The sequence below is a fragment of the Anomaloglossus baeobatrachus genome, chromosome 6 (genome assembly GCF_048569485.1).
Source record: "Anomaloglossus baeobatrachus isolate aAnoBae1 chromosome 6, aAnoBae1.hap1, whole genome shotgun sequence".
NCBI classification, from domain to species: domain Eukaryota; kingdom Metazoa; phylum Chordata; class Amphibia; order Anura; family Aromobatidae; genus Anomaloglossus; species Anomaloglossus baeobatrachus.
In genome coordinates this window covers 307,384,264-307,409,674 of record NC_134358.1, presented here as the reverse complement: position 1 = coordinate 307,409,674, position 25,411 = coordinate 307,384,264, and the positions used below count along the sequence as shown (strand labels likewise).

Here is a 25,411-nt window from a genome sequence, read left to right as displayed (position 1 = left end):
GAGCCTCTGAGGGAGGTTTCACTTTCTAGACTATCACAGAAAGTGGCTTTTCTGGTAGCGATCACATCTCTTCGGAGAGTGTCTGAGCTAGCAGCGCTGTCTTCCAAGGCTCCCTTCCTGGTCTTCCACCAGGACAAGGTAGTGCTGCGCCCCATTCAGGAGTTTCTCCCGAAGGTGGTATCCTCTTTTCATCTTAATCAGGATATCTCTTTGCCTTCGTTTTGTCCTCATGCAGTTCATCGGTATGAGAAGGATTTACATTTGTTAGATCTGGTGAGAGCACTCAGAATCTACATTTCCCGCACGGCGCCCCTGCGCCGTTCGGACGCACTCTTTGTCCTTGTCGCTGGTAAGCGCAAAGGGTCGCAGGCTTCTAAGGCCACCCTGGCTCGATGGATCAAAGAACCAATTCTTGAAGCCTACCGTTCTGCTGGGCTTCCGGTTCCATCAGGGCTGAAGGCCCATTCTACCAGAGCCGTGGGTGCGTCCTGGGCATTGCGACACCAGGCTACGGCTCAACAGGTGTGCCAGGCAGCTTCCTGGTCGAGTCTGCACACTTTCACCAAACATTATCAGGTGCATACCTATGCTTCGGCGGACGCCAGCCTAGGTAGAAGAGTCCTGCAGGCGGCAGTTGCCTCCCCGTAGGGGAGGGCTGTCTTCGCAGCTCTAACATGAGGTATTTCTTTACCCACCCAGGGACAGCTTTTGGACGTCCCAATCGTCTGGGTCTCCCAATGGAGCGCCGAAGAAGAAGGGAATTTTGTTACTTACCGTAAATTCCTTTTCTTCTAGCTCCTATTGGGAGACCCAGCACCCGCCCTGTTGTCCTTCGGGATTTTTGGGTTTTTTTCGGGTACACATGTTGTTCATGTTGAACGGTTTTTCAGTTCTCCGATGTTACTCGGAGTGAATTTGTTTAACCAAGTTATTGGCTTTCCTCCTTCTTGCTTTTGCACTAAAACTGGTGAGCCAGTGATCCCACTGGGGGTGTATAGCCAGAAGGGGAGGGGCCTTACACTTTTTAGTGTAATGCTTTGTGTGGCCTCCGGAGGCAGTAGCTATACACCCAATCGTCTGGGTCTCCCAATAGGAGCTAGAAGAAAAGGAATTTACGGTAAGTAACAAAATTCCCTTCTTTCTGGAACAATTTCAAGAGTGCCAACACTTTTTAGGCCATGACTGTATTTTGCAGTTCCAATTTTCATGGTTCCTGCTGCAAGTACTATGAATATCTGCACATTATTATATTTATCATAATGAAATGGGCTCACTGGTGAGAACAAGATATCACCTATAATAGATTAGCTTATTTGATCAGTGGGGGTCTGACTGCTGGAGCCCTAATGAATTGGCAGAACAGAGGGCTTTTATCCTCCTTAGCATGCAGAGGCAGTGTGTACACTCAATTTTCACTCCATTTGTTCCTTCTGGAGCTATCAAGTGATGTGTTCATCTTTTTCCAGAAGCGTCACTGAGAATGAATGATGCACTAGTCTGTCATGTGCACTGCCGCTCTGCTTTGAGACCCCCCACTGATCAATAAGTTATCGACTATCCTATTGATAGTTGATCATTTGTTTTCACTGGACGGCCCCACTGGTGCCACAATTGCTAGCAATAATTGATCTATCTGCTGTTTAGTTACTTCGTTTGAAATTATGTCGTACTGAGGTATTTTATCCATAGATTCATGCACTAGTTCACTTTCTATGCTTTGGTTTCATAATTCCCTTTCCAATTAACAAATTCCCCAAATGTACATACTTGTAAGCCTGCCTAATATTTCAGGGAGAATGGAACCCTCCGATGTCAACTGGAACAAATGTTGCAGAAAGTATCTCCTCAGGAACAACACCAAGAGCAACTAATATCTTTGAAAGCTGAACTGGACGAGAAGACAGTATGTAATGTGTTACAATAACTTCTTAAAGCTACTTGGCATATATATACAGTGCCTAAAAGTAGTATTCAACCCCCTGCAGATTTAGCAGGTTTACACATTCGGAATTAACTTGGCATTGTGACATTTGGACTGTAGATCAGCCTGGAAGTGTGAAATGCACTGCAGCAAAAAAGAATGTTGTTTTTTTTTTGTTTTTTTTTTTTAAATTGTGAAAAGTTTATTCACAGGGTCATTTATTATTCAACCCCTCAAACCACCAGAATTCTGTTTGGTTCCCCTAAAGTATTAAGAAGTATTTCAGGCACAAAGAACAATGAGCTTCACATGTTTGGATTAATTATCTCTTTTTCCAGCCTTTTCTGACTAATTAAGACCCTCCCCAAACTTGTGAACAGCACTCATACTTGGTCAACATGGGAAAGACAAAGGAGCATTCCAAGGCCATCAGAGACAAGACCGTGGAGGGTCACAAGGCTGGCAAGGGGTACAAAACCCTTTTCAAGGAGTTGGGCCTACCTGTCTCCACTGTTGGGAGCATCATCCGGAAGTGGAAGGCTTATGGAACTACTGTTAGCCTTCCACGGCCTGGACAGCCTTTGAAAGTTTCCACCCGTGCCGAGGCCAGGCTTGTCCGAAGAGTCAAGGCTAACCCAAGGACAACAAGGAAGGAGCTCCGGGAAGATCTCATGGCAGTGGGGACATTGGTTTCAGTCAATACCATAAGTAACGTACTCCACCGCAATGGTCTCCGTTCCAGACGAGCCCGTAAGGTACCTTTTCAAAGCGTCATGTCAAGGCTCGTCTACAGTTTGCTCATGATCACTTGGAGGACTCTGAGACAGACTGGTTCAAGGTTCTCTGGTCTGATGAGACCAAGATCGAGATCTTTGGTGCCAACCACACACGTGACGTTTGGAGACTGGATGGCAGTGCATACGACCCCAAGAATACCATCCCTACAGTCAAGCATGGTGGTGGAAGCATCATGCTGTGGGGCTGTTTCTCAGCCAAGGGGCCTGGCCATCTGGTCCGCATCCATGGGAAGATGGATAGCACGGCCTACCTGGAGATTTTGGCCAAGAACCTCCGCTCCTCCATCAAGGATCTTAAGATGGGTTGTCATTTCATCTTCCAACAAGACAACGACCCAAAGCACACAGCCAAGAAAACCAAGGCCTGGTTCAAGAGGGAAAAAATCAAGGTGTTGCAGTGACCTAGTCAGTCGCCTGACCTTAACCCAATTGAAAACTTGTGGAATGAGCTCAAGATTAAAGTCCACATGAGACACCCAAAGAACCTAGATAACTTGGAGAAGATCTGCATGGAGGAGTGGGCCAAGATAACTCCAGAGACCTGTGCCGGCCTGATCAGGTCTTATAAAAGACGATTATTAGCTGTAATTGCAAACAAGGGTTATTCCACAAAATATTAAACCTAGGGGTTGAATAATAATTGACCCACACTTTTATGTTGAAAATTTATTAAAATTTAACTGAGCAAAATAACTTGTTGCTTTGTAAGATTTATTCATCTGTTAATAAATCCTGCTCTTGTTTGAAGTTTGCAGGCTCTAACTTATTTGCATCTTGTAAACCTGCTAAATCTGCAGGGGGGTGAATACTACTTGTAGGCACTGTATGTAATATATATATATTATAATCTCATGGGCTCTTGTCACTACTTTGTGCTCCGTGAGTAATATCCACATCATGCTGATCGCACAGTATAGCTTCTGTACTGGCATAATCAGCTATAGGAGCCGATATACACAGCTGAGGTCCTGCTCTAATTGTTAGGGTTGACGTTCTCACCAACCCTAACTGTTTAACCCCTCATATGCTGTGTCAGCAGCACATGAGCTTGACAGAGAAAGCACTTCTTCTTGTAAGTCCACTGGCATAAAACCCAAATATGAACCAAATAATGGTCCTGGACCACAAACAGCAATACTGGGAGAGATGTTTATATAAAATAAACACCATAGTATGACATGTATAAGGGAAGGCCTATATATAAGGAGACTACAAAACCTATTACAAAAAATATACAGCCACAAATCCATAAAATGTATATCTTTATGAATATATAAAAATTAAGCAAGATATAAGTAGTAAAAAAGTAGGGCGCGGCAGGAGGAGACTAAGATGCCAAATAATGTATGTGTGTACAGTATCAAATACCCACAAGAGTAACTTACAAGCATAAATCACATAATGCATAATAAATAGTTGTAATGTAATCAGACGGCAATGACCTAATGCTTGTATCATCAACTGTTAGATAAGGGTGATGCAGCCAAAGGTTGTGACTAGAAGATAGAAATTAAATTAGACATCTCCTCCTTTTGACTTGGCGCCAGTAACATCCGCCCACTCCTATCTCAGCAATAGGATAGTATTCACTGAATACAGATTTTACGTTTTAAACTTCACATTTTGCACTACTGTGTCCATAAATACATGTAATATCATTATATGTAGCCCAATGCTGCAAAAGATACAGAAGTAGAAATAAACCTGAATTGCCCTTATTGTTCATCCCATCAAAAAAAAAAAAAAAAAGTTTTATAACTGAGAATATGATGAAAAACTATATACCGTATTTTTCCGATCATAAGACACACTTTTCCTCCCAAAAATTCTTAAAATCCGAATATAGCTTACCGGTTGGGCTGTCTATGTGGCTCTGTGTGCGGTCGGCCGGGTGCCTGTGGCTGCGTGTGTGTGGGCGGCCGGGTGTCTGTGGCTGCGTGGCGGCTGCCTGTCGGTGCAAGCTGCTTCTCTGTCCTGGTGCCCAGCTGCTTCTCTGTGCGGGTGGTCGAGTGGCCTGCTGGCTGCCACTCTGTGGGGGCGCGCAGCTGTGCGGACTGCGGTAGCTGTGAGGCGGGTGTCTCAGTGTGTCCGCCGTCCCGGTTTCAAATGATGGCGGGAGTCAGTGCGTGCGCAGATGGAGCCCTTGGATGAGAGCTCCATCTGCGCATGGGCCACTCCGGGCGCCATCACTTGAACCGGGACCACGGACAAACTGGAACACTTACCGCAACAGCCTGCTCCACCACTGACCCGTCGCTGCCACCGTGGACCTGCTGTCAGCACAACCTCTGCCTCTGTGACCCCGCTTCACCACCACTGCTGCCCCCCCCCCCCTCTGGTAAGACCACACCAGAGTATAATACGGAGTCCTTTTTTTTTTTTTTTTTTTTATCTCTAAATTTGGGGTGTGGCTTATGAAACGAAAAATAGCATATATATATTACACACACACACACAACAGTAAAGCTGAGGTCAAATTACACTATTGTCCTGCAAATATATTGTTAGTCTGCAAATGCCTAGACACTGTAAAGAAAATAGAAGGCCATCTCAATAGAAATGAATTGGCGGACTAAAGCTGGGTTCACACACAGCGACAACGACGTCGCTGTTACGTCACCATTTTCTGTGACGCAACAGCGACCTTGTAAGTTATGATCACTGCTTAGCTGTCAAACACAGCAGATGCAGCGGCGATCATAACGACACGCGTCGCTGTGCTACATGTGCAGAGAGCAGGGAGCTGCGCACACTGCTTAGCGCTGACTCCCTGCACTCCTAGCTACAGTACACATCGGGAAAATGGTGACGTAGCAGCGACGTCGTTGTCGCTATGTGTGACACCACCTCATGGGTACGTTAAAACCACAGGGGGACACCTGGTAATTAACTTATTTTGAGATGGTGTTTTGGAATTAAAGCACATTCTATGCTGTGCAATCTATAGGTCGTTCAATAACGTTGTCTAAGACTAGAGATGAGCGAACCGGAACAGTAAAGTTCGACGTTGGTACTGAACACAGACTTTTAAAAAAAAATAAATAAATAAGTCAGTGTTCGAGTTCTGCTGCTTTACGTATACAAACCATTCACGCCAGCATCTCTGTGCTCGGGTACACTTAGAGCTTGGCCCTTGAGAGACGCTTGCAGTGTTTGGCTCCACTGGGGGTGAAATCAGCATTATCAGAAGTAGTGTGTACAAAAAATAAAAAAACTATAATGGAAAAACCTACCCTCCCTCCTCTGGAAGTACTCTGTTTATAGTAGCTGTATGTGGACGGAGAGACGAAGTGCCCAACCAGTGACTGCTAATGAGGTCCGGATCCAGAACCAAACTTTGCCTAAAGTCCGGCTGAACCCGCAGAACTCGAACTTCAACAGGTCTGTTCATCTCTAGCTATGGGCAATTTTTAATTCATATTGGCCCACTACAATTTATTTTCACTATATAAAGGAAACAGCAAGGTGTTATAATTGTATAATAAAGGCTACTTTTTAATGACCGGATAGTGACGGCCTAATATCTATTGGGGCAATTGCTCTTTTAGAACTTATTTTTGTTAGTTGATTTTCTTGTACAATGGTAGCATAATGTGAAAAATTAATTAAATGGCTATCACTGTAATCTTACTAACCTGTATTATAATACACGATCATTACTTGTCCTGTATGGTGAATATCGTAAAATTTAAATGCAAAAAAAGTACATATTTAGCTGTTTTTTTTTCTTATAGAGCCTCATAAAAAGTGATTAAAAATGTCTGCTTTTGAATAAAACTTAGGTCACATGTTCAGTTTGTTTTATCCTATTATAAAGCCTTTTGGCAAACCGTTTTGTAGGGCTGGAAGTTATGTACAGTATGCCACTTTTAAAGATGTCAGATTTTCCCAAGCTGTTGTCGCGTAATGATTCTCAGGGACGACGACGATGCAGTTTCTCAGATTCCTGAAGTGTCTTATTCCAATATTTTATATGTGGACTGTGAAGAAATTCTTCTTATTGTGATGTTTTCAATTGCAGTCAAGTCTCAAGATCTACCAGCAAACTCAAATGGAGTACATGAAAGTGAAGGAAGAGTGTGAGAAGATTGATGTCGCGTATGTATTTTTCACGGTTACTGTGAGGAGCCAGGAAGGAGAGTGAATGATCTAATGTATTACATGTTAATAATAGTGTCTATACCCCAGGAAAAGTAAATGACGTTGGAACTCTATGGCTATGTGTCCACGGGAGAATGTGGCTGCGGATTTTTGTGCATCAAAATCCGCAGCTTTCCCGCAAAATCCGCACCTTTTCAAAGGTGCGGATTTTACCGCGGAATTGCCGCGGATTTTGGTGCGGATTTTTTTTTCCCCAATTTTAAAGCCAAAATCCGGATGAAAATCCGCAACAATAATTGACATGTTGCAGATTTTTCCGGACGAAAATCCGCACGATTTCCGCTGCGGAAAAATCCGCAGCGTGGACACAGCATTTCCAAAATGCCATAGAAATGGCTGGGGAGTAGCTGTGCTGCAGATTTTCGGGAAATCCGCGGCTTTTCCGCGAGAAATCCGCGCATTTTCCGCAGCGTGGGCACATAGCCTTATGGTTACATTGGTCCTAATATGTAGAGACAAAAACTTTTTTTTTTATTCGCATCACTGGAAAGGACTGAAACATTCAGTCAGATAATTCTCTTTCATTTTTGTAAGATTAAAGGGGTTGTCCAAGCCTGGTATCTAAGTCTGCAGCCACTGTATGATGCAGATGGCTTCTCTTAAAAGGCGTGAATGGAGGGCATGCTGTCATAATTCTGGCTTCCCTCTCCCCGCCTTCGGACGAACAAGTAATTAACAGGAAGTTAGTGGCCAGCTGAAGCTCTCACTTCCTGTTGATTACTTATACATCTGAAGGTGGGGACAGTGAAGCCGGCAGTGATTGTGCACAGGCCTCACATGGTGTCACAACCTCACATGAGCCCCGGGAATGCGAGCACCAACACTGCTGGAAAGGTGCTGACACGGGAGGTGACTGTAAGGTTTTTTAGTTTAATGGGGACAAGCATGGGGAATGAGAAGTTGTTGTCCAAGTAGTGGACAACTCCTTTAAGAAAAGCCGCCTACATCACATAAAATGACAGCAGACTTTGTCCCAAGACTGGACATCTCTTTTAAGTTAGATATTTTTATTGTTAATGTCTGCATTGCCATATTTTCATTTAGGAATTGAGTTCTGTACCTCTGTAGTTAACTACTTTATTACAAGCGCACCGTATTTTTCAGTTTATAAGACGCCCTGGATTATAAGATGGACCCCAAATTTAGAGGAGGAAGATGGGGAAAAAATAAATTTTAATGTTAAAATGAGGGTCCATCTTATAATCCTAGTGTGGTTTAATCCTAATGCTTACCAGGGGGGAGCGGCTCAATTAGGTCACAGGAGGCAGCGTCAGCGATGCTGCGGGCTCAGAGGTTGGGGTGTTGCGTGTAACGAGGGTCAGCGATACTGCGGCCACGGGGGGGTGTCGCGACAGCAGGTGCCATTGATATGCCGGCGTGCTGTGGGGGTATCACTGCAGTGGAGGACTTATGAGGGTCACAGGAGGGGGTGTCACTGCGGCGGTGGGCACCTGATCCGACTGCGAACCTGATTGAATCTCCCACAGTTGATGCAATGGACTTCAAGAAAATGACCGGCGTGATGAGGCGGCGCATGCGCAGAAAGGTCTCTGCGGCCATTTTCTTGAAGTCCATCACGTCAATCGTGAGCGATTTCAATAGAGCTCTTAGTTAGCTCAATGCACCCACTGCCATCACGACACTGTAGTGACACCCTCAATATTGCCAACCCTGCCTACTATGATCCCGCTCCACCACCGCCACCCCAGTAAGCCATATCCACATTGCAAGATGCACTCCCATTTTACTCCCAGTTTTTGGGTAAAAAATTACGTCTTACAATCCGGAAAATACGGTACTTGCCTTGGGAGGGAGTCCACTCACATATGTCATAGATCTTCTACCAAATATCAGCACTGGTTAAACGACAACATATGTGAGGACCAATTCAGGCGACTGCAATGGGGCCACAGTTCCAGTCCTATCTCTGGTTTACAATGCTGCATGTTTAGGTTATGATAACTATCGTCTGGCCAAGAATTCCAGTAATAGTATAGAATAGAATTGGTCACTAAATTGACCCGTAGTGAAATGAAAAATACTGTTCAACCATAGTAAATCATTACTACAGCATTTCAGTAACTCTTGTTAACACTTTGATTTGATCCCCTCCTTTAACTGCGCAAGTCTAAACTTGTTGGGGGTTTTAATTCAGTTAGGGTATATTCACGTATTGCACCTTAACAATTTTGCCTCCATACATATAGAAACCATGGTTAAACATACTTAACAAGATGGCAGATGAGCATCCTAGTACTTAGTTTTTTTCATGTATTCATCCAGTTTGGCACTCAGTACACAGCTTCATGAGCAGAAAAATGCATTGCAGAGATTTTCTTCGGCTGAGTGAAAAATGCAGAGTTCCCTAGAAAGGGAAAGCACCGCATTTCCTTTAACTCCTATTCACTTCTTTTGTGGGAATGACTTAAACAGTATAGAACAGAAGCTGGGGTTTTTTTATAGTTTTGGCTACCTTTTCCATCTTAAAAGCCACAAGAAAGGGTTGAGGCCCTGGATCACAGAAATATGCCAGTCCCAGAGGCTAATATGTTGTCATAAATGGCTCATAGGTGGATACCTCTTAGGCTTAGTTAATGATATCTCAATGTTTTGCATGCCCAGAATCATCTATTGCTTTTAACTATGTGAACTTTCTATAGGAAGAAGAAACTGGAAGCAAAGTTAAAAAGAATGGAAGGTAAAGTGACCTTTAAAATTATTTGTAGGATGCAATGCCTATTTTAGGTATTTCACATCTGATAAATATTATTATGCAAATTTTTGCAAATTTATTTGGATGTATTGAAAACTATTGAGTCTATATTGCTGGGTTGTTAGAAATTAAAGTGGTTTTCCAGGATTGGATCAAGTCACTCTTTGACTGCAGACTTGTGAATCCTCCTAGCACATAAAGTGTGCGCTGGCACCGGAAGCAGGTGATCATGTTGCTACAAGTATGCAATTTGCTTACAGCTGTCTACATTCCTACTAGACGTGTTCGGCCTCACTCAATTTACTTGTATTGAGTGAGGCCATAACGCGACTAATCAGCACGTAACCACTTGTATACATCTTGCCCGCTTCTGGCACTGGAGAATCCTGACAGCACACTGCGGTCATGTGTAATGACTGCAGACTTGAATCCCAAGCCTCGATAGCAGTCCTTTATTGTTTTGATTCATGAAAAGGTTGTCTGGGGGGTTTAAAAATAGCAGAAAATATAGATAAAAATAGAAAAAATATGCAACATTAACTTCTTAGGTCCCGCACTGCTCTAACAGATGCTCCCCTGCTGGTATATGCTTATATGCTGGTTGCATTGACAATCTCCAGCCTCCTTAGGCTACTTTCACACATCAGTTTTTTTCCATCAGGTACAATCCGGAAAAAAACGGGTTAAACGGATCCGGTACCGCATCCGTTTTATCCCCATAGATTTGCATTGTTACCGGATTGTACCTGATGGCTTTGCGTTGCATCCGTTTTTTTCCGGATGCGGCAAAATTAAAGCGGCGGTTGGAGGCAGCGTGTCTTGCAACGTTTTTTTGTCCGGCAAAAAAAACGCATCGCGCCGGATCCGGCGCGATATGGCGTGTTTTACAATGAAAGCCTATGGACGCCGGATCCGGCGCAATGCGGTAAAAAATGGATGCGGCTGCCGGATCCGTTTTTGTAAACTGCGCATGCTCCAAATTAATTAAAAAAACTGATCCATCAAAAAAACTGACAAAATGGATGCAAAACGGATCCAACGGATCCGATTTTTTACGCATCCAGCATAACGGATCCGTTAAAAACCGGATCTGGTGGATACAGTTTTACATTTTTTTTCCCGGATCCTTTGGATCAGGAAAAAAAAGGATTGTGCCTGAATGCAGAAAACTGATGTGTGAAAGTAGCCTTAGTCACATACCAGTGATTGCCTGCAGGGTTCAGTATACGAAAGCTTCATATTTACAACTGTTTCTGTTTTCAATTGGCACAATAAGAGGTGCATTACTTTACATTTATCAACATTAAAATGGAGCTACCTTGCTGCCAGCCATCTGTCTTCATAGAATACTTACAAGCATTTTACAAAGCTTTGTGTCATTGGCAAAATCAGATACTTTACTTTTAAGACAGATCCTTGTGACACCCTCACTACTGATTTTTACACTTAAGGAGTATATGCCTTTTACAGTTGTGTTGAATATATGCATACCTTGCCCCACAGATTGACCGCTAGATCTTAAGTACAGTGCTGTGATGTCACACCAGTAGGTTTATCGTTTCTGTTAGTACGGTTACACAAGGCTCCATTTAGATACTTAAACCTGCGTTGATTCAGTTTTCTTCTCCCCTTGTGGCAACCGTGTGATGCAGACATTTCTATATTTGTTTGCATTTAAACAGAGTTTAACATCCCATCGCAATAGAAATATTGGGAAAATAATATAAACTGAACCATTACTTTTGTAAAAAACAAAACCCTAATTCTCATCTTACTGTATTTCAGAGGCAGCTGCTAAACATGATAAAGATTATAAGCAACTAAAAATGGAAAAAAGAGTTATTGGAAAGGAGCTAAAGAAAATCCAGGTTAGTGTAGCTTGCTTATATCAGTTTACTGGTCCTGATGTCCGCTGTATGCACAACTCTTGCTGAACTCCATTTTTAATGTTGTGTTCACAGAAAAAACTTGACGATTTTCAGAGTCAGAAGAGCAAGAAAGGTAATGTCTTTTAGACTTGGCTTTTTTGTTGTTTTTTTTTAACTTCTTACTATTTTTGCTAATTACTGCGTTGTGTTTTTTGTTTTTTTAGTGGCTATGAAAAATGCACAGACTCAATTTGCAAGGGAGGAGCCAGTTGTGAAGATAGACAAACGTATGTAATAAAATAACAGCTATATAGAGTGTGAAATTATGTATTAAAGGGGTTCTGCAGGTAGATAAAACATTCTTCTGCTGTCCCTGCTGTCAAACTAATGATGAGCTGTACCGTGCTGTTCCATATCCTCACATTCCCTGTAATTCAGTGTGACGCTAGAGATGCTCTCATTGCTCCCTCTACCCTCTGGGGCGTTATACCACACAGGGGGAGCAGCCTGCTCCATGCTGTTGTTAGCAGCTAGCCTGATAATAGCGGCTTCTCTACAGTCCAAGAACAGGGGGTGTGACCATGCTCTTTGCTCTAAAATAAAAAAGCAGATATCCTGGGGCTGGCTGTTACTACCAGCATGGAGCAGGCCACGGCTCCTGTTCTCATACTGCAGGGAAGCCGCTATTATGAGGAGGCTGGCTGATACCAACAGCATGGAGTAGGCCACTCCCCCTGATGTGTGATATAACCTCCCAGAGGTCTGTCTCTCTGCCCGGGCTGTCTCTCTGTCTCTTTCCCCGTCTATGTCTGTCTGTCTCTTTCTGTCTCTCTCTCGATCAGTCTCCCCACCGACATCTTAGTACCTCACACATAAGCTTCTTATACGAACAGTTTATTTTGTTCCTATAGCAACCACTGACAGTTGCTATTTATAGCCTGTAGCTCGCACCTCCATTCAGTTTAATAGAGGCAGGATTTTTGGAGAGTAAGTGTAAAGCGCGGGGTCAAATTTTCCCGCCCAAACATAGTCCATGACGTTCCCTGAGTCACATGGGGTATCTGTGCAAAATTTCGTGATTGTAAATGCGACGGTGTGGATTCCTTTGGCGGACACACACACACACACACACACACACACACACACACACACACACACACACACAGCTTTATATATTAGATGATGGCAGGGACAGTAGAAGAATTTTTTTTATCTCCCTGGAGTACCCCTTTAATGTTCCTGCAATATATTTGGTGGTTCTGTGTATACAAACCCTCTGCTTTCATCCCACAATAATTATTGGTTTTGTTACATGTTAGTTTATAGACCATTATTGAATGTAATATAAGCATTTGATGCTATTTTTCTTCAACTATGTTTATATTGCAGCATGGTCTGATAGTGGGGGTTTTTTGATTTTATTATTTCCGTATATTCCTTTAATTGGGAAAACACCATTGGAAAGCATGTAAAATATTGCTTAGAATAATGAATACAACTGAAAAATGCAAAAAAGTTAGATTTTTAATAACTTTAGCATCTTAAAATTCTTTTTGTTCTCTGTTTCTAGAGAAAATTAAGTATTTACTAGAAGAAATCTGGGGATGTATAGAGTCTTCAGCAGAAAATGGTGAATGTAATCTTGTGATGCTTGGTAAGTAATAAACAACTGCTAATACTAAGGGAAATTTATAGTGTATAGCTGAATACTTCTTTATGAGTTAAAGCAATGTTGCAAAATGAACTTAACTTAAAATATATCCTTTTTGTAAGGAGTGGGGAATGGGAGATGTGGCATAATTCATGACTGCAGAATCTGACTCCATAATGGGTTTGTTTGTAGTCGTAGACTATAAATTGAATGTCATCATTTTGCCTTCAAACCTTTCCATGCACCATCCTACTTACTTGTTTTCCATCGGTCACTGCCCTTCTTTGGTCCTCTTGTAACACTGGAGATGTCCATAAAGGAAGAGGGACTAAAGGGTGTTTTACACGCTGCGACATCGCTACCGATATATGCTGGTAGCGACATCGCAGCGTGTGACACCAAGGAGCGACAATCGACTATCGCAAAATCGTTCAAAAACGGTGATCATTGATACGTCGCTCCTTTCCTTAATATCGCAGCTGCCACAGGTACGATGTTGTTCGTCGTCCCTGCGGCATCGTACATCGCTACGTGTGACACCGCAGGAACGCCGAAAATCTCCTTACCTGCGTCCACCGGCAATATGGAAGGAAGTAGGTGGGTGGGATGTTTCGTCCCGCTCATCTCCGCCTCTCCGCTTCTATTGGCCAGCCGCTTAGTGACGCAGCAGTGACGTCGCTTTGACGCCGAACGCACCTCCCCCTTGAGGGAGGGATTGTTCGGTGCTCACAGCGACGTCGCTGACAAGATATGTGCGTGTAACGCTGCCGTCTCATGAACGGGGGCGAGTGCTATCACGCTTGACATCGCTAGCGATGTCACAGCATGTAAAGCACCCTTAAGACTGATACAAAACAAGTGGGTTGTATGATGATCTGAACCTGCTACGGGAAGGCTGCACCCAGTGCTTGGTTTGAACAGTCACTTTTTACTGATTAACCCCCTTTAACCTCCATTAAGTCAGGTTTTTACTAGAAAACTGCAGAATTTGCTATGCTTTTAGTTTTTATCCAATAACAGTTAATTGATTAGAGTCTTGGTACAATTGTGACCAGAGACTTCTTTTTTTTTTTTTTTTTTTTTTTTATTAACCCTTGTCTAGTATTAATCATTGTGACCCCCATGCAGATTGGTACAACTAGTGATTTTTTTTTTTTTTTTTATTTTCATGATACCAGACAAAGGTTACAACTACTAATTTTTTTATGCAACATGCTTTTCTACATGTTTCCTTTTTTTTGTCTCCTAAAGGAAATTTAACCAATTATCAACTGACTGTACCTAAAATAAAGATCAGAGAAAGTAAGTGCATATATGTCTGTGGGGATGTAATGGTGACACATACTGCTACTGTTTTCTTTATCCACATGAATACAGGATTTTTTATTTTGTTCTAGAAAATTATATATTCAGAAATAGGATAGAGTAGTGCTGGTTTTAAAGGAGCGTTCATTGTAGTTGTATGGTTTGTCATATCATTTAACCTGTTCAGTTTAAGTGTTTGTGTCCATTGGATATTTTCCCTGAGTAGCACAAACCTGTAAGAGATGGAAAAAAAAAAAAATAGCTTGTCTAACATACCTGTATTTAACCCCTTTATGAGCAAGGACGGATATATACGTTTTTGGCCTTGTCTGTGTCTTTAATGTGGGCGAGCCTCCATTGTTCCTCGCACGTCTGCTGATCTCATTGTTAACCCCTTAGATGGCGCTAACGCACTTCGGCGGGGATCATGCTGTTGCCTTCTGCCATCGGCGATCATGCGGCATCAATGGGTTGCCATGAGAGTGTGGAGTCATGATGAGCCCCGTAGCTGCCTTGACAACCTGTGAATGCATTCACAGGAAAACGGCAGTTCTGCTGATAGAGCGATGCTTCATTATCCCTCTTGAGTAGCTGAAGCAATCGGTCAGTGCAGGCATAAAGTCCCCTAAGGGGACTAGTAAAATCTACAACAATTTATTTTTAAAAAAGTTTTTTAAAAAATATGAAAAAAAACAAACCTAAAAGTTCAAATTAACCCCCCCCCCCTTTTTGCTCCATTGAATTAAAGAGAAAACAAAACTTATTTGGTATCGCCGCTTTCAGAAATGCCTTATCTTTGAAAATATAAAATCAGTTAATCCAATCGGTAAAGGGCATAGCGGGAAAAAAAATCAAAACTTCAGAATTACGTTTTCTTTGTCGCTCCATTGGGAGACCCAGACAATTGGGTGTATAGCTACTGCCTCCGGAGGCCACACAAAGTAGTACACTTAAAAGTGTAAAGCCCCTCCCCTTCTGCCTATACACCCCCCGTGGGATCACGGGCTCCTCAGTTTTCAAGCTTTGTGCGAAGGAGGTCAGACATCCACGCATAGCTCCACTGTTTAGTCAGCAGTAGCTGCTGACTATGTCGGATGGAAGAAAAGAGGGCCCATACTAGGGCCCCCAGCATGCTCCCTTCTCACCCCACTCTTGGCGGTGTTTGTTAAGGTTGAGGTATCCATTGCGGGTACGGAGGCTGGAGCCCACATGCTGCTTTCCTTCCCCATCCCCCTTAGGGCTCTGGGTGAAGTGGGATCCTACCGGTCTCCAGGCACAGGAGACCGTGCTCCATCCACTGCCACTGGGGTATCTGCTGGATATGGGGCTGAGTATCGTCAGGGACATGGCCCTGCTACGTCAAGGTACTCTGTGTCCCCGTACAGACCGCGCGCAGACACACCGCAGCATTGCTGGGTGTGTTAGTGCGCTGGGGACAACAGCGCTGCGCGCTTGTGCCACTACTCACTACAGCTTTGCTGAGTTAGTTAATGTATTGGGGACTGCCGCGCCGGCCGCTGCTGTCAGTTTTACACTGCGGCGCGGCTGGGACTTGTAGTGCGCCGGGGACTTCCGCGCTGGCCGTGCCTCTGGACGGCCGCGCTTATTACTCGAGTCCCCGGCTTTTGCGGCCTAGTCTCGTGGCTTTCCCGCCCCCAGGCCTGCCAGTCAGGGGAGGGGCGGGACGCTGTGCCGGACGTCAGCGCCGAGGGCTGGAGTCTGCTTGCATACTCCAGCCCACTCACTGAACACAGTGGGACGCCAGTTTCCCGCACTTTGTCTGAGGCACGCCCACGGTACGCCCCTCTTCACAGGACGCCGGCAGCCATTCCTGTGTGCAGTCGGAGCTGGAGAGGGGAGACAAGCTCTGGGGGGCCCAGACACGGGATTCTGGCGACCACACACCCGCTTTTCAGCGGGCGGTAAGCAGCACCTGAAGTGCTGACCCCACTAGCGCCGAAGTGTTCATTTGTACTTTTATGCTTGTATTCTATACATTGCACTGTACGGTCGCTATTCTTGGCTATATACCCTCCTAGATTGCTCAGAGGACAGCATGTCGTCCGCAAAAAGCAAGGGTGCCAAGGCACAGGCTTTCTATGCTGCTTGTGAGGCTGTTCTACCGGCAGGTTCCACTGATCCCCATTGTGTGCAATGTTCGGCCCCTGTGGCACTTGCTCAGCCGGGGTCTCTGCTAGAGGTGACCCAGGGAGAACCACCTGTGAACACTGTCCAGGTGACGGGGACGGAGTTTGCAGTTTTTGCTGATAGATTGTCTGTGACTATGACTAAAATTCTAGAAACTTTGCAGTCCAGACCGGTACCTCAGACCATGGGCACTGTTGAATCATTGCCCCCTGGTCCCCCTCAGTTGGATCAACTCCGGGCTCCGGGGATGTCCCATGCATCCCAGGGTGAAGGCTCTGACACGGACGACAATCCCAGACGGCCTAAGCGAGCTCGCTGGGAACGGCCCTCGACATCATCACACTGGTCAGGGTCCCAGCAGGAGGACTCTCTGTATGATGAAGCGGAGGTAGCTGATCAGGATTCGGATCCTGAGACCGCTCTCAATCTGGATACACCTGAGGGTGACGCCATAGTGAATGATCTTATAGCGTCCATCAATCGAATGTTGGATATTTCTCCCTCAGCTCCTCCAGTGGAGGAGTCAGCTTCACAGCAGGAGAAATTCCATTTCAGGTATCCCAAGCGTAAATTGAGTACTTTTCTGGACCACTCTGACTTCAGGGAGGCAGTCCAGAAACACCACGCTTATCCAGATAAGCGTTTCTCCAAACGCCTTAAGGATACACGTTATCCCTTCCCTCCTGACGTGGTCAAGGGCTGGACCCAGTGTCCCAAGGTGGATCCTCCAATCTCCAGGCTTGCGGCTAGATCCGTAGTTGCAGTGGAAGATGGGGCTTCACTTAAAGATTCCACTGACAGACAGATGGAGCTCTGGTTGAAATCCATCTATGAAGCTATCGGCGCGTCGTTTGCTCCAGCATTCGCAGCCGTGTGGGCACTCCAAGCTATTTCAGCTGGTCTGGCGCAGATTGACACTGTCACACGTACATCTGTTCCGCAAGTGGCATCCTTAACCTCTCAAATGTCGGCATTTGCGTCTTACGCTATTAATGCTGTCCTGGACTCTACGAGCCGTACGGCAGTGGCGTCCGCCAACTCCGTGGTTTTACGCAGAGCCTTGTGGTTAAGGGAATGGAAGGCAGATTCTGCTTCCAAAAAGTGATTTAACCAGTTTGCCATTTTCTGGTGACCGACTGTTTGGTGAGCGATTGGATGAAATCATTAAACAGTCTAAGGGTAAGGATTCATCCTTACCTCAGCCCAGACCAAACAAACCCCAACAGAGGAGGGGACAGTCGAGGTTTCGGTCCTTTCGAGGCTCGGGCAGGTCCCAATTCTCCTCGTCCAAAAGGTCTCAAAAGGATCAGAGGAGCTCAGATTCTTGGCGGGCTCAGTCACGCCCAAAAAAGACAGCCGGAGGAACCGCTACCAAGGCGGCTTCCTCATGACTTTCGGCCCCCTCTCTCCGCATCCTCGGTCGGTGGCAGGCTCTCCCGCTTTGGCGACATTTGGCTGCCACAGGTCCAAGACCGTTGGGTGAGAGACATTCTGTCTCACGGGTACAGGATAGAGTTCAGTTCTCGTCCTCCGACTCGATTCTTCAGAACGTCTCCGCCTCCCGACCGAGCCGATGCTCTTCTGCAGGCGGTGTGCACTCTAAAGGCAGAAGGAGTGGTGATCCCTGTTCCTCTTCAGCAGCAAGGTCACGGTTTTTACTCCAATTTGTTTGTGGTGCCAAAAAAGGACGGGTCTTTCCGTCCCGTTCTGGACCTAAAACTGCTCAACAAGCACGTGAAAACCAGGCGGTTCCGGATGGAATCCCTCCGCTCCATCATCGCCGCAATGTCTCAAGGAGATTTCCTAGCATCAATAGACATCAAGGATGCTTATCTCCACGTGCCGATTGCTCCAGAGCATCAGCGTTTTCTACGCTTCGTTATAGGAGACGAACACCTTCAGTTCGTAGCTCTGCCTTTCGGTCTGGCGACAGCCCCACGGGTCTTCACCAAGGTCATGGCAGCAGTAGTAGCAGTCCTGCACTCTCAGGGACACTCTGTGATCCCTTACTTAGACGATCTGCTGGTCAAGGCGCCCTCTCAAGAGGCATGCCAACACAGCCTGAACGTTGCGCTGGAGACTCTCCAGAGTTTCGGGTGGATCATCAACTTTTCAAAGTCAAATCTGACCCCGGCCCAATCGCTGACATATCTTGGCATGGAGTTTCATACTCTATCAGCGATAGTGAAGCTTCCGCTGGACAAACAACGTTCACTACAGATAGGGGTGCAATCTCTTTTTCAAGGCCAGTTGCACCCCTTGAGGCGCCTCATGCACTTCCTAGAGAAGATGGTAGCAGCAATGGAGGCAGTCCCTTTCGCGCAGTTTCATCTGCGTCCACTACAATGGGACATTCTCCGCCAATGGGACGGGAGGTCGACGTCCCTCGACAGGAACGTCTCCCTTTCTCAGGCGGCCAAGGATTCTCTTCGGTGGTGGCTGCTTCCCAGCTCATTGTCGAAAGGGAAATCCTTTCTACCCCCATCCTGGGCGGTGGTCACGACAGATGCGAGTCTGTCAGGGTGGGGAGCAGTTTTTCTCCACCACAGGGCTCAAGGTACGTGGACTCAGCAAGAGTCCACCCTTCAGATCAATGTTCTGGAGATCAGGGCAGTGTATCTTGCCCTACAGGCCTTCCGGCAGTGGCTGGAAGGCAAGCAGATCCGAATTCAGTCGGACAACTCCACAGCGGTGGCATACATCAACCACCAAGGCGGAACACGCAGTCGACAAGCCTTCCAGGAAGTCCGGCGGATTCTGAGGTGGGTGGAAGACACGGCCTCCACCATATCCGCAGTTCACATCCCGGGCGTAGAAAACTGGGAAGCAGACTTCCTCAGTCGCCAGGGTATGGACGCAGGGGAATGGTCTCTTCACCCGGACGTGTTTCAGGAGATCTGTCGCCGCTGGGGGATGCCGGACGTCGACCTAATGGCGTCCCGGCACAACAACAAGGTCCCGGCTTTCATGGCACGGTCTCACGATCACAGAGCTCTGGCGGCAGACGCCTTAGTTCAGGATTGGTCACAGTTCCGCCTTCCTTATGTGTTTCCACCTCTGGCACTGTTGCCCAGAGTGCTACGCAAGATCAGGTCCGACTGCCGCCGCGCCATCCTCGTCGCTCCAGACTGGCCGAGGAGGTCGTGGTATCCGGATCTGTGGCATCTCGCGGTAGGCCAACCGTGGGCACTACCAGACCGGCCAGACTTGCTGTCTCAAGGACCGTTTTTCCATCTGAATTCTGCGGCCCTGAACCTGACTGTGTGGCCATTGAGTCCTGGATCCTAGCGTCGTCAGGATTATCTCAAGAGGTCATTGCTACCATGAGACAGGCTAGGAAACCAACGTCCGCCAAAATCTACCACAGGACGTGGAAGATTTTCTTATCTTGGTGCTCTACTCAGGGAGTTTCTCCCTGGCCATTTGCATTACCTACCTTTCTTTCCTTCCTGCAATCCGGTTTGGAAAAAGGTTTGTCGCTAGGCTCCCTTAAAGGACAGGTCTCAGCGCTATCTGTATTTTCTTCGTCGCTCCATTGGGAGACCCAGACGATTGGGTGTATAGCTACTGCCTCCGGAGGCCACACAAAGCATTACACTAAAAAGTGTAAGGCCCCTCCCCTTCTGGCTATACACCCCCAGTGGGATCACTGGCTCACCAGTTTTCGGCTTTGTGCGAAGGAGGTCAGACATCCACGCATAGCTCCACTGTTTAGTCAGCAGTAGCTGCTGACTATATCGGATGGAAGAAAAGTGGGCCCATATGGGGCCCCCAGCATGCTCCCTTCTCACCCCACTGGTGGTTTGTAAGGTTGAGGTACCTATTGCTGGTACGGCGGCTGGAGCCCACATGCTGTTTTCCTTCCCCATCCCCCTGAGGGGCTCTGAGGAAGTGGGATCTTACCGGCCCCAAAGCCCTGAGACCGGGCTCCATCCACAGACCCATTGAACCTGCTGGATGTGGAGCGGGAGTGCCGTTCAGGGACATGGCCCTGCACCATTCAGGTACTCTGTGTCCCCGTACACACAGGCACAGCACACTCCAGACTTGCTGGGTGTGCTAGTGCGCCGGGGACAGTAAAGGGTTACAGTCACTGCAGCCTAGCTGAGTGACTTTATTTATTGGGAACTACCGCGCCGGACGCTCCGGGAGCGGCGGCGCGGCTGGGACTTGTAGTGCGCCGGGGACTTAGCGCCGACCGCGCTTTTACGGCGGCGGCGCTCATAAATCCAGTCCCCGGCTTTTGCGGCCTAGCTCAGCTTCGTTCCCGCCCCCCACCCTGTCAATCAGGGTAGGGGAGAGACGCTGTACAATCAGCAGCGCTGAGGGCTGGAGCCTTATTTACATGCTCCAGCCCTCTCACTAGACACTGTGGGACGCCGGTTTCCCGCTCTGACTTGGGGCACGCCCACGGCCCGCCCCTACTCACACGAGCTGGAGAAGGACGCCGGCAGCCATTCCTGCAGCCCGAGCTGAGAGAACGGACTCTGGGCAACCAACAGGAATAGGGCGACCACACACCCGCTTATAGGCGGGCGGTAAGCGGCACCTGGGGTGCTGACACTAAATACCGCAGTTTGTCTATTTGTATTTAAGTACACTGCATAGGTCGCTATTTCGGGCTATATGCCCTCTTAGATGGCGACACATCAGCAGCAGAAAAGCATGGGTGCTACGGCACAGGCTTTCTATGCTGCTTGTATTGCACGTACTGAAGTGTTCATGTGTATTTATGCTTGTATGCTATACACTGCACTGTACGGTCACTAGTCTTGGCTATATTCGCCATAGAATGGCTAGACTACAGCAGCAGAAAAGCAAGGGTGCTGAGGCACAGGTTTTTTTCTATGCTGCTTGTATTGCAGGTGTTGCAGTGTTCATTTGTACTTATGCTTGTATGCTATACATTGCACTGTATGGTCGCTATTCTGGGCTATATTCCCCTAGATGGCTAGTCTACAGCAGCAGAAAGGCAGGCTTTCTATGCTGCTTGTATTGCATGTGCTGCAGTGTTCATTTGTACTTTATACTTGTATGATATACATTGCACTGTACGGTCGCCATTCTTGGCTCTATAAGTCGGCAGCAGCATATAAGCAACACAGGCTTTCGATGCTGTTTTTGCTGCATGTGATACTGTTCCACGGCACTGCTCCCCATTGGGTGCAATGCTCCCCTGTAGCACTTGGTCAGCCGGGGTCTCTACTTGACGTGGCCAAAAGAACCACCTCTCAACCCTGTCCAAGGACAGGGACGGAGTTGCAATGGGATAGAGACTTGCAGTCCGGACAGGCCATGGGCAATCTGGATCATTGCTCCCTGGCCACCCTCACTTGGATTAAAAATCGGTGCTCCGGGGGGGTCCCAGGAGGCTCTCTGTATGATGAGGTAGACGTAGCTCATCAGGACTTTGATCCTGACACCGCTCTCACTCCGGATACACCGGATGGCGACGCCATAAGGAATGATCCTATAGCGTCCATCAATGGAATGTTGGATCTTTCTCCCTCAGCTCCCCCAGCGGAGGAGTCAGCTTCACAGCAGGAGAAGTCCCATTTCAAGCTCAAACGTATATTGAGTATTGTTCTGGCCACGCTGACTGCAGAGAAGCAGTCCAGGAACACCACGCTTACCAGATAAGCGTTTTCTCCAAACGTATTAAGGATACACGTTATCACTTTCCCCCTGACGGGGTCAGGCGTTGGACCCAGGGTCCAAAGGTGGATTCTCCAATCTCCAGGCTTGCGGCTAGAGCCATAGTTGCAGTGGAGATGGGACTTCACTTACAGATGCCATTGACAGACAGATGGACTCTGGTTGAAATCTGTCTGTGAGGCTATCGGCGTGTCGGTTGCTCCGGCATTCACAGCCGTATGGGCACCCTAAGCTTTTCAGCTGTTCTTGCGCAGCTGGTCTTGAGCACAAGTACATCTGTGCCGCAGGGGCGTCCGTAACCTCGCAATGTCTGCATTGCGACTTACCCTATTAATGCTGTCCTGGAAGGACAGCCGAGGTTTCGGTCCTTCCCAGGCTCGGGCAGGTCCCAATGGTCCTCGTCCAAAAGGGCTGAAAAGCCTCAGAGGGGCTCAGCTGCCGGCCGGGCTCAATCACGCCCAAGGAAGGCAGCCGGAGGAACCGCTACCAAGGCGGTCTCCTCATGACTCTCAGCTCTCTCATCTTTCCGCATCCGCGGTTGATGGCAGACTCGCTCGCCTTTGGCGACATTTAGCTGCCACAGGTCACAGACCGGTGGGTGAGGGACAGTGTGCCCACGTGCACAGGACAGAGTTCTGTTCTCGTCCTCCGACTCGATTCTTCAGAACGTCCCCTCCTCCCCACCGAGCAGATGCTCTTCTGCAGGCAGAAGGAGTGGTAATCCCGGTTCCTCTTCAGGAACAAGACACGGTTTTCCTCCAATCTGGTTGTGGTGCCAAACAAGGATAGCTCGTTCCGTTCTGGACCTAAAACTGCTTAACAAGCACGTGGAGGCCAGGCGGTTCCGGATGATACCCTCCGCTCCGTCATTGCCTCAATGTCTCAAGGAAATTTCCTAGCATCAATAGACATCTAAGATGCTTATCTCCACGTGCCGATTGCTACAGAGCACCAATGTTTTTCTACATTTCGTGATAGGAAACGACCAGCTTCAGTTCGTAGCTCTGCCATTCGGGCTGGCGACAGCCCCACGGGTGTTCGCCAAGGTCATGACGGCAGTGGTAGCAGTCTTGCACTCACAGGGACACTCTGTGATCCCTTACTTGGACGATATACTGGTCAAGGCACCCTCTCAAGAGGCATGCCAACTCAGCCTGAATGTTACGCTGGAGACTCTCCAGACGTTCGGGTGGATCATCAACTTCTCAAAGTCAAACCTGTCACGACCCAATCACGAACGTATCTTGGCATGGAGTTTCATACCCTCTCAGCGGTAGTGAAGCTTCCGCTGGACAAGCAGCGGTCACTACACACTGGGGTGCAGACTCTCCTTCAAGGTCAGTCGCACTTCTTAAGACGCCTCATGCACTTCCTCGGGAAGATAGGGGTGGCAATGGAGACGGTTCCGTTTGCGCAGTTTCTTCTGCGTTCACTTCAATGGGACATTCTCCGCCAATGAGACGGGAAGTCAACATCCCTGTACAGGAAAGTATCCCTTTCACAGACGGCAAGGACTCTCTGCAATGGTGGCTTCTTCCCACCTCATTATCACAGGGAAGATCCTTCCTACCACCGTCTTGGGCGGTGGTCACGACAGACGCGAGTCTGTCAGGGTGGGGAGCGTTTTTCTCCACCACAGGGCTCAGGGTCCGTGGACTCAGCAGGAGTCCACCCTTCAGATCAATGTTCTGGTTATCAGAGCAGTGTATCTTGCCCTACTAGCCTTCCAGCAGTGGCTGGAAAGAAAGCAGATCCGAATTCAATCGGACAACTCCACAGCGGTGGCATACATCAATCACCAAGGGGGGACACGCAGTCGGCAAGCCTTCCAGGAAGTCCGGCGGATTCTGATGTGGGTGGATGCCACGGCCTCCACCATATCCGCAGTTCACATCCCCGGCGTAGAAAACTGGGAGGCAGACTTCCTCAGTCGCCAGGGCATGGACGCAGGGGAATGGTCCCTTCACCCGGACGTGTTTCAGGAAATCTGTCGCCGCTGGGGAAGGCCGGACGTCGACCTAATGGCGTCCCGGCACAACAACAAGGTCCCAACCTTCATGGCACGGTCTCGCGATCAAAGAGCGCTGGCGGCAGACGCCCTAGCGCAAGATTGGTCGCAGTTCCGGCTCCCTTATGTGTTTCCACCTCTGGCACCCTTGCCCAGAGTGCTACGCAAGATCAGATCCGATTGCAGCCGCGTCATACTCGTCGCCCCAGACTGGCCGAGGAGGGCGTGGTATCCGGATCTGTGGCAGCTCACGGTCGGCCAACCGTGGGCACTACCAGACCGACCAGACTTACTGTCCCAAGGGCCGTTTTTCCATCGGAATTCTGCGGCCCTGAACCTGACTGTGTGGCCATTGAGTCCTGGATCCTAGCGTCTTCAGGATTATTCCACGGGGTCGTTGCCACCATGAGACAGGCTAGGAAGCCCACGTCCGCTAAGAACCACAGAACGTGGAGGATATTCTTATCCTGGTGCTTCTGCTCAGGGAGTGTCTCCCTGGCCATTTGCATTGCCTACCTTTCTTTCTTTCCTGCTATCTGGGTTAGAAAAAAGGTTTGGCGCTCGGCTCCCTTAAAGGTCAGGTATCGGCGCTATCCGTCTTTTTTCAGAGGCGTTTGGCACGCCTTCCTATGGTGCGCACGTTCCTACAGGGGGTTTGCCATATCGTTCCCCGTGCAAGCGGCCGTTAGATCCATGGGATCTGAACAGGGTACTAGTTGCCCTCCAGAAGCCGCCCTTCGAGCCTCTGAGGGAGGTTTCACTTTCTAGACTATCGCAGAAAGTGGCTTTTCTGGTAGCGATCACATCTCTTCGGAGAGTGTCTGAGCTGGCAGCGCTGTCATCCAAGACTCCCTTCCTGGTCTTCCACCAGGACAAGGTAGTGCTGCGCCCCATTCAGGAGTTTTCTCCCGAAGGTGGTATCCTCTTTTCATCTTAATCAGGATATCTCCTTGCCTTCGTTTTGTCCTCATGCAGTTCATCGGTATGAGAAGGATTTACATTTGTTAGATCTGGTGAGAGCACTCAGAATCTACATTTCCCGCACGGCGCCCTTGCGCCGTTCGGATGCACTCTTTGTCCTTGTCGCTGGTCAGCGCAAAGGGTCGCAGGCTTCTAAGGCCACCCTGGCTCGATGGATCAAAGAACCAATTCTTGAAGCCTACCGTTCTGCTGGGCTTCCGGTT

At 47.6% G+C, this 25,411-nt stretch overlaps 1 protein-coding gene across 1 annotated transcript in view; it reads left to right on the top strand.

Annotated features, from left to right (window-relative positions):
- ICE1 (interactor of little elongation complex ELL subunit 1) overlaps positions 1–25,411 on the top strand; it is a 131,656-nt gene that overhangs the window by 45,516 nt on the left and 60,729 nt on the right. The window contains exons 6-13 of the mRNA XM_075314920.1: positions 1,792–1,903; positions 6,740–6,816; positions 9,540–9,577; positions 11,378–11,460; positions 11,554–11,593; positions 11,685–11,747; positions 13,031–13,114; positions 14,363–14,413. Coding sequence (XP_075171035.1) covers positions 1,792–1,903; positions 6,740–6,816; positions 9,540–9,577; positions 11,378–11,460; positions 11,554–11,593; positions 11,685–11,747; positions 13,031–13,114; positions 14,363–14,413 — 548 coding nt within the window. The remainder of the gene's footprint in view (positions 1–1,791; positions 1,904–6,739; positions 6,817–9,539; positions 9,578–11,377; positions 11,461–11,553; positions 11,594–11,684; positions 11,748–13,030; positions 13,115–14,362; positions 14,414–25,411) is intronic.